This window comes from Pseudorasbora parva, chromosome 14 (genome assembly GCF_024679245.1).
Source record: "Pseudorasbora parva isolate DD20220531a chromosome 14, ASM2467924v1, whole genome shotgun sequence".
NCBI classification, from domain to species: Eukaryota; Metazoa; Chordata; class Actinopteri; order Cypriniformes; family Gobionidae; genus Pseudorasbora; species Pseudorasbora parva.
In genome coordinates this window covers 25,249,433-25,264,513 of record NC_090185.1, presented here as the reverse complement: position 1 = coordinate 25,264,513, position 15,081 = coordinate 25,249,433, and the positions used below count along the sequence as shown (strand labels likewise).

The following is a 15,081-nucleotide window of genomic DNA, read 5'->3' as shown; positions in this document are numbered from 1 at the left end:
CTATATGCTATTAGGGATGCATAATATAATCGACATGTTCATTTTTAATGTTATCGCTATCAGTCCGATAAGAAAATTGCCGATATACAGTATTAAAGCCGATAAATAATGGATTTCCTTAAGCTAAGACGCTTCATATGCACACTGTTTGCCATGATGGTTTTTAAATAGCTTGAAATATGATTCGGAATCACTTCAAACAAGGAAAATACAGTACAAGCACAAGTTTGTCATATAGGCTGCAAAAAATTGTAATGAGAACGTTATAATAGCTTGGGACATTGCATTTATTGGTGAGAGTTTGTTTTTGTAATCACGCTGTCAAAAATGATATAAAAATTGTAGTTAGATTTATCGGCCAATATATCGGTTATCGGCTTACAAATATAAAGAATTATCGGTTATCGGTATCGGCCAAAATGTTCATATCAGTATTCAGTATTCGGAATCAGTATTCCTAAATGCTATCTATATTAATTTTAGAGCTCAATACTTTTTTCTATTTCAGCAGGGGTCTATGTCTACTTTTAGCACTCTAAAATATATGAGACAAAGTTTACATTTAAAAGAGCACAAACCAGTTTTGGTGTAGACTTTGATTTGTTTGGTTTGTGTGAAAGGGGTTTCCAGCCTCCTGAGCCATGAAAGAGCAACCTCTGAGCAATACAATCCGAGCAAGTATGTGAGGAGCCACAGCTGAGATCTTTGAGAGGTCACCATGCTCGCTATCTTTGATTTGCCTGGATTGCGAGTGCTCTGCGTAGCGTCTCTCTGTGTTTGATTAGCGAGGTCTGGCGGAGGGTTGGGGGCAGGGTGGAGGACCTTGTTTGCATATTTTGCCTAATGAACAGCTGGTGCTGAAAAAAGCCTTTGGGGAGAGAGAAGGCAAAGACTCAAACAGTTCATTACTTCCTATTATTCCAGATCAGACTACTGACAGCCCGGCCACACAACACACTCGCGCATGAACACAGGCTGGATTTATGCATAACAAACAAACGCTCTGCCAGTAGTTAAAGGAATATTGTAAATCAGTGGAATATAACTTCAGATGGTCTCTGATGGTGTCATGGCTATTAGTAGATGTAAATTAATAGATTCATACATTTGCATTTTTTTTGGCTAAATGCTAAGCGGATGGCAATAAGATATTATATATTTATATATATATATATATATATATATATATATATATATATATATATATATATATATAAAATGCTTAATAATATATATATATTTTTTATTAATTATGATTTTTATATGGACTATAATATATTCTTTAGGATTTAAATATAAAAAACTAAATATATGCATACATAAAAATGTAGTTACTCTGCAACACTGACTGCCAACTGAGCTGCCCAGCGTCTGCCGTCTTGTTTGAGGACATGTGTCATTGTTACTCTCTAGTGTTGATATGGCACCAAAGCACTGTGTGGGATCAGTCCTGAAATGCTGCGACACATGACACTACATGGGCGACTTTCCAATATGTCACAGAGCTACATCTCCCCCTCCACTCCTGTCTCTGACTCTCGCACTGAAGGTCCCAGGCCTTTAGAAGAACCCAAATCATCATAATCATATTCATACAGTGCTCAGTGTTTTTAGCATTCACTTTTATTTACAATGTCTGAATGAATTAGAAAATATTACTACAAACATGCCAAGTGTTACCCAGTCGTGTCAATCCACATTATGGAACTAAAATGTTACAAACGGTTTAAATCACACTAATTTTGGGGGATTTCATAGTCTGTATTTAAAAAATATATATTTATATTATTATTAAAATATGTATAACTTTCAAAAATGTATTTATATTTGCTTTAATGTTTCTGTTAAATATATTCAGTTTACTATTATTTGTATTATTTTAAAGTGTACATTTGTGATCCAATCCTACTACTTTTTTTCTCTTCTGGTTACTAACGCTTGGGGCACTTGGTCAAATCCCAGTTAATTGACAACTTCAGTAGCTTCATATGGGCTTCGAAGAGACCCACGGAAAACCGCCGGTGAGAAATGCGCAATTCTCCAGCCAGGACTTTAAAAAATTCCACTCATCATATTTACACAATAAATAAATTCCAAACCGCCCGCGTTTTTAATTGCAAATCCAGCTCAGAGGGAGCTCTCCTTACACTTAGGAGGCCCGTAGTCTACCTTCTTCCAGAAACCCTGGCGCAGTCAATTATGGTAATGAATTGTCAATAAATATAAAAATTTAATATGGCCTGCTTACAGTGAGTGGCAGCTAAGGACTTGCCTCCAAGACAAATTTGCTGCTGCTGCAGATATTAAGTGCACCTGAAAGGGGAGGAGAGGGCCACGGGGGTCCCACGCAGGGTTCGGCCCGGTAGCCTGGGGGACCTCCAGGGGCCCCCCGCTCACTCACGCCTCGCCAACCCCCACCGCCCTCGTCTGGTGCGGGGCGCTTAGGTCCGAGGGTCTGGGCACCAGGGATGGAGAAACGTGCAGCTCTTCCCCGTTCGGTTTGATGCTGATTATCATTCAGACCTCGGTCCAGCGTACTGTCCCTGCTGTGCGGAGAGGAGCCTGAGAAGGAAAGAAAGGGAGAGAGGCGTATGAAACGTAGAGCTGCCAGAGCTGGTTACATGCTTACTATAGTCGGCGCTAAAAAACACGGACTCGCAAGGTGGTGCCAAGTGCCGTCTGGCTCCAGTTTGATTGAACTTTTAAACTAAAAGGACTTTGATTCAAGAAATAAAATATGCACTGTGAGTCTCCAAACTAATATGAACACATCTTCTCGAAATATAAACTTGGGAATTGATAGCATTTCCATTTATGATCCATTTCCATAAAGTTCTATATAAGTAAATGAAGCCCCTTTCACACAGAGCGTTGATCCCAGAAAATTGCTAGAGTGCCTTCTGTGTGAACACAAATATGTACTGGGATCGATCCCAGGATAGGGACCTACATTGCCAGGTGTGAACCAAAGCCAGGACCAATGCCGTAAGGTGTGTTGTAGTGATGATGCTGAAGCAGAGATTATTCACCAGCGCAGTGAAACGCTACGGGATGCGCAAGTTTAGGATCTAATCAGACACACACAAAACATCTGTCTGTTTGTCCAAACAATGGAAGACGGGAAGAATGTTCTAAACAAATGTTGCAAAACAATCTTTCTTTCAATGTCACAGACCGTGGTGACGTGTTCCCACAGTATGTTGTGTTTTCCTATCTTGGCATTAAATTAGAGAAAGGCGTTTAATGCTTGTTTGTGAGTGGTTCTAATAAAACAACTGAGGGATTTTGGGCAAATTTGACATCTTTCTCTCTTCTGACCGCCGTAATAAAGAAATGTTTTCACTTATTTGGAAAATCATAAAAACAGCACTGTGGCATGAAACACAAAAATCCTATTTGTTGTAGTTTCCGTTCACCATTATACAAGTTTACCAAACTATGATGACTTTCACTTCGGAGAACCCTGGTAATGTGAAAAGGGTCCATCTTCAAATTATTTTTGCAATTATATTCATTGTATTATATGTCTGTACCTGATGTTTCAAACCTTCAGAGATCTGCCATGTTGCTTGTGGTAATACCTCTATTGTTTGTTGCCCCATCTCTTCAGGTGGATTACGCCCTAATTGCCTCCCAAGCCGGTGCCACACTCAACAACCTCCTGAGTCACGCGCAGGAGCTGGTGAGCAAACTGCGATCCCTCCAGCTGGACCAGAGGGAGTTTGTCTGCCTCAAGTTCCTGGTGTTGTTCAGCTTGGGTGAGTACAGAGAAAGGGATGGTGGGGTGGAGAGAAGCGGGCTATGGCCTCTTTACATTGTCCAAAACTCACTTGCTTGCTCCCAAGGTTCTTGAGGGACCTTGAGATAAGCCAAAAGACCGTATTCACTCCTCCCTGTACGATAAGACCATTATTATGAATGCCACCTTCTCCAGCCGACTTCGCTTTACCACTGATGCCAGACTAATCAGGTCTAGCTAAAACTGTTATTCTCTGAAAATCATGTTGCTCAGAAATCGTATTCGCTCTTTATACAATACTTCACTAGTTATGCTTTCATCTAAGTTATGCCATCCATCTTTCAAATCAGCATATTGCTAAAACAATCTACAAAAATAAAGCATTATGTCAATGTATTCAAAAGAAAACAAATCTAGGGAAAATAGAAATGGAAATCAAAGGCAATAAACGGAGAGAGTTTATTTCCAATTTTTTATAATTTCCAAATATCCAAAACGCAAATTTTGTTTACTTTTTAGATTATCAGAGTTTTAGATTACTTTTTCCCCCCAGTGATTTTATTTGTTTAGTGTGTTTCATGCATACTTTATGCATGTCAAATAAATACATTTGAATTGTCGAATTGCTTCAGTCTAGCCATTTTTATGCAATATCCTAAAATTTGCATAAAATATGTGAATGAAAACCTGGCTATAATGACTGTTAATGACAGGACAATCAGTGATGTTTGATGTCAATGGTCTTGTTTGGTCATGCTTGAATCCTGACAGAATTTAAATTTTTCATTAGCTCATTATCCTTAGCTTACGGCACAAATTCTAGTTATACTTACAATTTGGAAACTTACAAAACCAAGGCCACAGTTTCACTCTATTGGAGTTAAGAAAATCAGGAGGTCATTTGCTTTAGAGATGTGCATGCTGCTTTTAAAGCCGTCAGTAATCTCCAAAGCTTTGCTTCTGTTAGCCTGCTAGCTTTACATAGAAGTGATCGGAGGTTCCACGGCTTGCGGGTCAAGGCAACTCTTGCAGCCAATTCACAAAAGACATAGGTCTGCACCATAAAAGGCCAACATGAAAAAACAGAACCGGGTGTCTGTTTGGCCCCGCAAGAACATGGAATATTAATGCCGACCATCCGCTTCAACAACATATCAGTCGCGATTGTACTGTCCTGTGGTTCCAGAAAAGAGAATACGATGTGCAAAGTGCGCGAGTACTTTGAACACTAGCTGTTCCGTTTGCTGCGTCCCTGAACGACCTGAAACCACGAAGCCAGGCGTAAGCATCTACGCCAGCTCCCCCGCCGCACCTAGAGAAGGTTCCTCACATCTTACCCAAACCAAAGAGCAGCGCAGAGAACACACGAAACTCCAGACCTCTCAGCCTTGCTGTGTTTATGTTGATCAGGTTAGCGCAGCGGAGGTTTTTTGGTTGAGGTTTGGGGGAATCTGGAGTGTTGGTGTAAATAATTTGGCGGAAACATCATCCATAATAAAACTCTCACCTGAGGGGAGTGTATCGCCCCAGGCACTGCCCCGTGCTAGCAGCTAGCCCCACCCATGATGTGTGCCAGGCCCTGAGAGATTAAGAGACTAAGAGAACTAAGCCTAGAGATCAAAGATGGCTCCGATTAATAGTATCCTGTGGGTTAGGGGTGGTGGGGGCTCTATGTACAGACAAGTGCATGAATGAGAAAAACACTTTGCCAGTTGTTATTGAGAAGCCAGTCAGAGGTTAATTAAATGAAGCATGAAAATCCCATGGTGCCTTATGAAAACTACTGGAATTATGGGAATTTATATCTTCTCTCTGTCTTGGTCCACTGCTTATTCTTCAACCCTTTATAAGAAAAGAACATGTTTCCTATGGAAAATGTGGATTATTGCACCATAGCTAGTAAACATACGTCATCAAGGTGTCTAAACATACTCCTCCTATGTTTCTACAACGTTCTTTGTTAAACATACACTGTAAAAAATGTATATGATCAAGAAGTTATGAAAAATGTTTTTAAATTGATTTAAATTCATGCAAAATATATTAGTATAAACTTTTGTGTTCAGGCCAGTGTCGCAGCTCTTAATGTGAAACTACAATTTCACAGCAAACGTCCTTTATGAAACCTGTTTTTTTTTTGTATAAATAAAACCCAAAACAGAATCAGCTGTTAAGCCCAAGGCCACACACACAAGGTGAACAACTGGAGGCCTCCATGGCATTAAAACATCAAATCCACTGGATCAGCTCTCTTACACTCATTAAACGTAGTGTCTCTTTATTACATTTACAAATGAAGCCTGTTAACGGAAATCAAAATCGCATTTACCCACGCCGTTCCACTCCCCACTGCTCTAAGTTAGTGTCTATTCGCTCTCAGCACGGCCAAACCATCGCAATTTGTCACTGTCGGGGGAGCCCAGGGGGCTCTTTGTAAAGCTAAGTGTCAATAAAGAGGAGGAGAGACATGAGTTGACCTGGGAGCAGTCACTTGTCTCCTCGATTTCGCCGGGCTCGTCGACAGGACCGATTGCAGTCAGCCAATCACTTCTCACGCTTTTCCGGCAGACAAAGCGTCTCTATCTTTCCTGCTGTCAGCCTCCATGTGTTGAATAGGTGCTTGGGCTCTAGCAGGAGCTGAAGGCTTTATCAATGGTTAAATAATTACGACCAAGACATTGATTTCCTCAACAGCAGGAAAGGCGCTGAAGGGTGAACAATGTTCTTGTGGAGTTAAAGGGGGGTGGAGATGATCGTAGAGGCCATTTCTGACACAAACGCCAACATTTCAGTTGGTCTTACTAACATTTTACTAACTATATTAAAAATGGTGGTATCCTCTGAAAAACGATGAGACTTAACGTCAACTCTAGCAGAAATGTCGTCATTACTTACTCACCCTCATGTTGTTCCAAACCTGTTTAAGTTTCTTTCTTCTGTTGAACACAAATTAAGATATGTTGAAGAATGTTGGTAACAAGACAGTTGACGGTAGCCATTGACTGTGAAAGTCAATGGGTGCCGTTAACTGTTTGGACTGCCAACATTCTTTAAAATATCTTCATTTGTTTTCAACAGAAGAAGAAATTCATACAGGTGGGTAAGTGATGGCAGAATTTTCAGTTTTGGGTGAACTATCCCTTTAAGTCAAATGGTGTGACTCATAAATAGACAGTTTCATATTCACCCTCATTTCTTTCTTCCACAAAACACCAAAGTAGTAGTGTTTTTGTCCATACAATCAAGTGGGCTGCAATGTTCGTTTTTTCTGACCCCACTGAGTTTTATTGTAAGGAAAAAAAACATTGAGACATTCTTCAAAAAAATTATTTCATGGTGACAGAAAAAAGTAAGTCACCCAAGTTTAAAATGACATGAGGATGATTTTTGTTAGAATTTTCCCTGTGTTAATCTTTACATAGTTATTTTGTTTCAGGTGCTAGTTTCAGCTTGACACAGTTATCATTATCATGTCCAGTGCCACGTTGCAAAGGCACTTGCATCTGTTCGCTGGTCTGAAAATTAGTTGTGTTCAGGCGCATTGTTCCGTTCTTTAGAATATGCCTATTTAATAATTGTTTACTCGACAATCTGTCTCCGGCGCTATGACTCCAATCCTTCAAATATTCATATTTTTGTGTAATCGACGCGTCATCCTAAATAAACCCGTCTCTTGCGTGATACCATAAACTTTCGAGTATTCCTATCTAATATGATTTCTGACCTCTAAGGTTGCCAGAATAATAATCATAAACAGTGTTTTAATAGGCCAGAGGAGAACTGGCACCCCGACTGAGGCTGGTTTCTCCCAAGGTTTATTTTTCTCCATCATGCCCTGAAGGAGTTTTGGTTGCTTGCCACTGTCGCCCTTGGCTTTGCTTGCTCAGTTGGGGACACTAAAATTTAGTGTTCAAGTTTTCAACTAAATATCCAAATAAAAGTATTTACTAAATGAACTGTATCAACTATATAACTGATCTGTCCACATTGTCGCTATATGATAAATTGAAATGAGCTGATGACTGATTTCTCCAGAACGACTGTACAGCCAAATCTAATTTTGTTGTAATATTTTCCTGTTTTAACACTATGAAGCTGCTTTAAAACAATCATCATTGTAAAAGCGCTATATAAATAAAATTCACTTGACTTGACATTTCTATTTTGAGGAACTGAAAACGACTTCGCCATTGACCAATAAAAAGTCTAAAGTCAATGCTACACTATTTTTGTGTTATTTAAAGATTGCATGTAAAAGATTATTATTGTGCACATAAAGATAAAAATGCCATGTCATAATGGATAGTCATTGCATGTATCCAGTGGAGTAACTTACTGATGATGGGCCCCAGTGCAGGCTATGCTGCACCCTAACGTAGCCTGTGTAACACTTTAGGTTTAGGTTTCATTTCTATATCAGGATATCGGTTGTTTATTATTATTCACAAATCAAATATTAAGGGCTTATTCTGTGTCACCATAATGTAGGGCCATACATCCCTTAATTGTAAAAAAGACACTGTTTTATAGTCATTGAGATTCCACATGTGAGTTATTTAGGGGGGTTCGGGGGCATGGTCCCCCGAGAAAATTTAGATTTCTAGGATCTACATATGTGCATTTTAAGATGTTCTGAAGACCAAAAAAGTAGATAATATTACTAGAGACTCATCAAGATGGACATGTTGACATAGGCTACTTTTTGTGTGAGTTTGTCAGTTCAAACGCAAGACTTGAAAGAGAACTCAATATTTGCGCTCTGTGAGACGAGTGCGCGCTTTCGGATGAGTGCACAGAGACAGATGTTCTCATTTGCGTCTTCTGGCACTACACGCGGGTGATGATGGTGAAAATGACTGTCCATATTCGAACGTAAGGCAGCACTCGCATGCATTGAACAAAGTTTATGAAAAGAGACCGTTTTGCCCACGTTTTTCTTTTATAATCGCTGGTGTTAGTGTAGCACTGAGGACCCAGTGCGTGCATCCATCAAGAGAAACATAAACAAAGTATTATTTTCAAGTTACAACCCTATGGTTACAACCCATAGATGCGTCATCAAATGTGAGATGAACCACATCGTTAGACAAGCACGCAGGTTGCGCTTTCTATTTGCTTCATCACAACATTTCGGACGTATTGTTTCGGTGATGAAAGTCTTTTGGCCAAGAATGCACCGAGAATGCACTTGGGCCTAGCCTGACAAGCCAGACCCACATCAAGATGTTTGGTCTGGAAACTCACCATAGACAGGGCTCAATCTGAGGGGCGGGATAAACGGTTGTCTTTCAAACTCCCTCTACACACGTTAGGATAGCGCTACAACCAACCAGAGCAACGAAGGTGAAACAGAGCTTGTTGATAGATTAAACATTCACCATATCCGGTGAGCAAAACTCCGAACACATCTTCTCTTTTTAAGAATGACTTCAGTGCCGTTCTTTGTTCTTTTCTCAGAGAAAAGCTTAACTCCAAGTCTTCCAGAGTCGCGGTTAAAGCTGATTCGAAAGGCCGCCGCCGTTCGCCAGTTTCTGTGTTTACTTATGGTCCATTATGTTACAGTTTCATTATGGCCCCGCCCACCGAAGCACGCAAACGCAACTCGGCCGTCGTCATTATGGCCCCGCCCACCGACTCTATACACGATGTGATTGGCCCGGCAAGAGTTAGGGGATTACAGCTCAGAAGGGTATTGAGAGTTGCTAGATGACACTCGCGGGCAGATTAGATTTGCTGCCGCTAGGGTGCGTCTAGATTTCTAGGCTAACTTGGGCCATTTTCGGCCAAATATTTGGTGCATCCCTAATTAAAATAATGAATAATAATAATAATAATAATAATAATAATAAATTATATTATGGGCTATAATTTAAACATAAATATGAAACTAAATAGGCTACGGTTTCTTTAACCCTCTGGCTGAAGAATGCACTGGCAAGTTCTGATGAATTTTTTCCCCTCACGAGTCATGACGGGGGATATAACTCGCAATACTCCGTAATTTTTGGCCATACAGATAAATATGAGACATAATTATAAACTATTAATTGTCTACTTTTATTTGTGTACACTCACATAACAACAAAACTTTGTGCTTTAGTAAAATAAAATAAAAAAGGTGCACTTTCTATCTGCGAGAATCTGAAACTCATTGAATACATGACATAAACATGAAACATAAGTCTAAAGAAAGTTTGAAATCACTAGATTTAAATCAAATAATTCACATTTTAGAGTGAATTGTGGAGCTCACTGGCACAGAGTGGAATATCTAGCGGAGCGTCAAGAAACTGTGCTCCGCTCACATGCTCTGATGAAAAGGTGGTCAGTATCCTAAGCGCGACGGTAGAGCGCGACAGCCGTGTGATTTTCAAATCTGAAACCAGTGCTTTTCATTTGAAATGTGAGTGTCACAATATTCTGCGGAGTCACTTTGTTGCCAGGGGCCCATTTGCAATGTGGGTGCGGTGCATCTGACTAGGTACAACCCTTTTGGACCATGCACCTGGCACACATACCATTTTTTCCATCTTTAAACTAGCAAAAGTGTATTCGGACACGCCGTAAGTGCACCTGCGCCATGCGCTTTAAGTTATTTTGCAGATTTCCCTACGATTTATTTTAGCAAATTTGCCGCGTTGATCGACAAAAAGCAGCTTGGTCTGAAATTTACTTCTGATTTTAGAAATTAAACCAAATTTTCAAAAACTTATATTTGCAAACTGTCCTTTACATATTTTCATCAACAGTATTTTTAAATTAAAATGATTAAATATGTTTCCGTCCTTTTGTTATCATCCAAATGTAGAGGACAAACATATAACGGTTATCCACCCATGGCAACAAGACTTGACTACGAGATGGGATGCATCTCAAGTCCCTGAGGCTTGGCTCTGGGGGTCTCGTCCAAACACCTCTGAACAACACACCATACAGTCACGGCACGCAGCTCTTTCCCCTTTACTCTCGCTTTAAAGCAGCAAAAAAGGCTGTTCCCACATAGGTAAGCGCTAATTAAGCCAGCCCGTCTTGTTTCCTTGATCTGAATCGATACGTCTACCCTTGTGCAAAGAGAGGGGAGATCAGTAATGCATGCGCAAAGACTCATAACAGGTGCAAATATTAATTTCCTGAAACAGACCAAATAATTTGGAAGTCGGTTGGGATTGATTAACATTCGAGAGCTGGGACGGTTCAATATTTACGCCTCGGAGACCCCTGGCTGGAGCCAAATAATGGTGCATAAAACTGCAGCTATGTCTTAATTAAATGCAAGATAATAGGGGCAGGTTTTTCTTGTGAGCCAAGCAGTTTGGCACTGACGGGTTGTAAGTCATGTGGAAGATGTGAGGCTGGGTCTAATCAATACACATATAAAGCAAGCGTGTGTTCGCGGACACCCTTTGAAAACACATTGATGTGGCCATGCACGTGTAAAAAGTGTATGAAGAAATTTATTTTCAGTGATTTGTGGCAATGTGCGGCAGCCCTTCCTCGATCTGACCGTTCACTTAACCTGTTCGCTTGTGGTTGTCACCAAACACGCTCATTTAGATTTCGCTCAAAAGGTGAAAAACCTTCCAATCAATCCTGAGTGCTCTGATATTTTACAAATCTTGAGCAGAGGAGGAAGTGGCCCATGCAATGACCCTAATATTTACGGGTGATTTCTTTTGCCCACTGTCCTTTCATTCCACGCGACAGAAATCAAAAGCCTCACTTCGGCAAGAGGCAGTCTATGAAACGGCACCCTCATTAGTAGCCTTAAGAGGCTTTCAGACTTTATCAGGCTTTAAAAGCCGCTGATATCTGTCGACACGGTGCAACACACTGGGCTCTTGCTTTTAAAGGGGAGTGAAAGGATGGCACTTTACCTTTAGCCCTACTAGCTTTTGTCATGCATTCAGTCAGTTTGTCAAATTCCAGCCATTCCGCTCTGATTTCGACACTTTGCTTGTGTGTCACGGCTGCAATTAGCTTTTATCTCTTTGCTTTTTGTTCTTTATCTGTTACTTCACATTACTTTATGATTAGCTTTAAATTGCAAACATCTTTATGTGTAATTGCCGATCGTTAGCTATTAGCGCCGTTATCTGAATGTCTACAAACGCTTCAGATAAGTAACGTCGGCAAGTGTTACGTAGGGATTGGAATCTTTATCTATGGATTTACTCTTGATAAACTGACAGAAAGAAGTTTCTCACTGTGATTTTATCATTACACTTCACACAAATCACTGTCGATATTACCAGGCCCAGAATTTTTTATTTCACAGTTTCTGTTGAAAGGATTTAAGTCTGAAATGAAGTAAACTAAACTAAAACACTGACTAAAATGTCAGTTATTTTAAAATCCTTTATTAATTACTGTTTTGAATGATCTTTAATTTGATTCGTTTTATCAGTAAATTTAATGTGTTTTTATCATTGTATTAGTTTTGTTTTATATATTTTGACTTGGCTTTATATTATAGTAATTTTAGTACTATTAGTTTTATTTCAGCCAACATTTCTAATTTGTGTTTCATTTAAGTGTAATTTTGTATTTCAATTAAAACATTTTATAGTTTTAGTCAACAATTACAACACTGGTATAAGTAGCTGAAAGCATAATCATATTAGCCAAAATATTAACTGGACTGGACTGACTTGATGTGTTGTGATGTGTGTTTCCGATTTCTGAAAGTCATACATGCTCAAGTTTACCAGCAAAACTTCACAGAATCCCGAATATGATTGCATCTGGCACTAAAAAACCGTCTCGGGTGAACAGCGCATCCGTGAATTGTTTGTAAAAGTTTTCCCACTTTCAGAAAGAGCAGGCCGGCTGGATTTTCCTTTGACAAAAGGCCTGGATGAAGTGATTGAGAATACACTGAGCTATAGGTACTTGTTTTCCTTCTCCGTCTCACAACTCTTGCCTCTGTCCCGTTGGATTCCTCTCTTCCTCTGCCTCTGCCAGAGCCTTATTACAAGCTGTCAGTTTATTATAAAACATTAGGAAAGCAGAGGGACACTTGCTGTAACTGTCTTATCGATCTGGGGGATAGATTCTGTGATTTAACACCCAAGCCTCCCATATTTCCACATTTTCAGCCTCCTATTAAACCCTGTGCTTTCCTTTAGCTATTGATGTATCAACATTAACTGTTACAAGCAACTACAGAAAATCAATGACCAACTTTTATTACCGGCTGCATAACACGCTAGCTGGCTCACGCTCCAGTACTTAGCAGGCAGGCCGGGCCCGAAACATGCCCCACTCATGTCAGGTGTTTCCTAAGTGATATCTGCACTGGAAATATCAATCATATGAACTCCGGCTGTTCCTGCAGATAGTTGCCCCAGAACAGAGCGCTTGGGTGCTATTTTAATGATGACTGGCCTGTGATGCTACAAGATTCACCGCTAACAACAACTATCAATATCAGTAATGTGCCGGAATTTTGCATTCGATTTCACAGCTCAGTTTTAGCGTTCAATCGCAGCTTTAACTAGCGATACACATATTCATTTCCAAGTATAATGGGGTAGCGTGCTATAAAATAATAATAGCTCGGCGTTTCTGTCTATCACATGAATCGAAAGGGATGCATTTGAAAAGGAACGCCGTGGCAAAAAAACAGATCACCCTTAAAGATTTATGAGACCTGCGGTCCTGCCGGGACAAACATATACAGGCTTTGTTTTTCCGATCAATGGGCTGAAGTTCATTATTCACCCTCACCGGTGCCGTGCTTTGCGTTTTTGTGCATTGTAAAGGGCTGCCCTGTTGTTGTTGCCTTTGCATATCTGAGTTTTTTCTTCTTTCTTACGTGACTTGAGGTCTCACTAGCTTACTAGCTCATCTATGACTGTTAATATTGCACCACAGGTGCATTGCTAGCTTATTCCATGCCAATTAAATCTTGCGTTTTCTCAGGGTATGTGACACGATCCTCTCAGGTCTGCCTGCGAGCCTGGGACCTCTGCTGAGCCAATCTGGCCAAGGAGGCTCAAGCCGTGGTAGGATGTATCTATTGATCAGAGAGCCGCCAGGTCTTATTTAAACATTGCACACAAAAACAGATAAGGGCGTTACACAAGCTCTAACATACACTCCCCCTCTCCCCAGCCTGTCATTTCTCAATCGATTTCATAGAAAGAGTTCTGTACTATAAAAGTGACCCGGTCACAGCAGAAAGAAAACACAGGCTCTCTCAGCCTCCATGAGCACTCGGGTCAAACACTACACTACACTACACAGCTGAGCAGACATGCCCGTTTGAAAATAGTAGTCTGAAAAGGTTGTTAGCTGTTTATGGGGGGAAACTGCCATATAGATATTTTTAATATTACCTCATAATTTTGGCAGCAGGTATATTAGGCTGCTGTCACTTTAAGACCTGAGGCTTGGTTTCATTATACTTTTACACATGCGTTTTTTTCTCTCAACTGTTTTCACTCACTAAAACATGACTGTTTACGTGAATACTTGCCCGAGACGGCATTTTGACATTATTTTGTGTGTATTTGACTGTTTAAATGCAATTAGCAATGAAAAATAACTAAATTTAGCAGAGGGATGGCTTTATGTGTGCGTACAAAATGGGTGAGCACAAAATCAAAGGTAATGATTAAAATTATATATAGAATGCCTAAAGCTTATAGGCAAATTATGAAATGGTTTATATTTCACACATTTCCTTGGCATTATACAATGCCAAAGGGCCAGCCGGCAGAGTACAGAATACTCACTCACGCTTGGGTCTTTGCTTGGCAGTGGCGTACCCCTATTGTTCCAGGGCGGTTGCTGTGTCACGATGTCAGAACAGGAAAAAAGTGTAGTGCCATTCAAAATACCATTCAAGCCTTCCTTGCTGCAACAAGTAGCTCAACGCAAATTCTGCTTTTGTGTTTTTCCTGGTAAGAACATCCTTTACTTTATGTTGTAGTTCTTCGTTCATTTTCAAAAGCATGTTCAATGCCAATAAAGGCATGTTTTGATACTTTGCCTAGAGTGTATTTGTCATTTTGTATAATACTTTTGTATAATAGATAATGTATAGAATGCCTAGGAAAAGTATGCATTTCCTACTTTGCCTAAAAAATTCAGGAATTCTATACAATACCTGCTTTTCACACATTGCTGGCTACACATGTTCTGATATCAAACTTCTGTCAAAAGCAGTATCACAAAGACATTCATGTGTCCAGTGATGATCTGCAGGACACGAGAGAGCAGCTAAACCCTAAAACCGTCCCCTGTAACTGGAGAGCGCTATTAAACGTGACGGCACAAATGAGCTGACAGGTGCTGCAACCATGTCTCTTGTTCTCCTTTTCATCCACTGCTCCTTCATA

The 15,081-nt window shown here is 40.1% G+C and overlaps 1 protein-coding gene across 1 annotated transcript in view; it reads left to right on the top strand.

The window, feature by feature from the left end:
- Positions 1 to 15,081, top strand: part of nr5a2 (nuclear receptor subfamily 5, group A, member 2) — a 59,381-nt gene that overhangs the window by 33,168 nt on the left and 11,132 nt on the right. Inside the window, exon 6 of the mRNA XM_067416053.1 lies at positions 3,611 to 3,758. Within this exon, the coding sequence (XP_067272154.1) occupies positions 3,611 to 3,758 (148 nt within the window). The remainder of the gene's footprint in view (positions 1 to 3,610; positions 3,759 to 15,081) is intronic.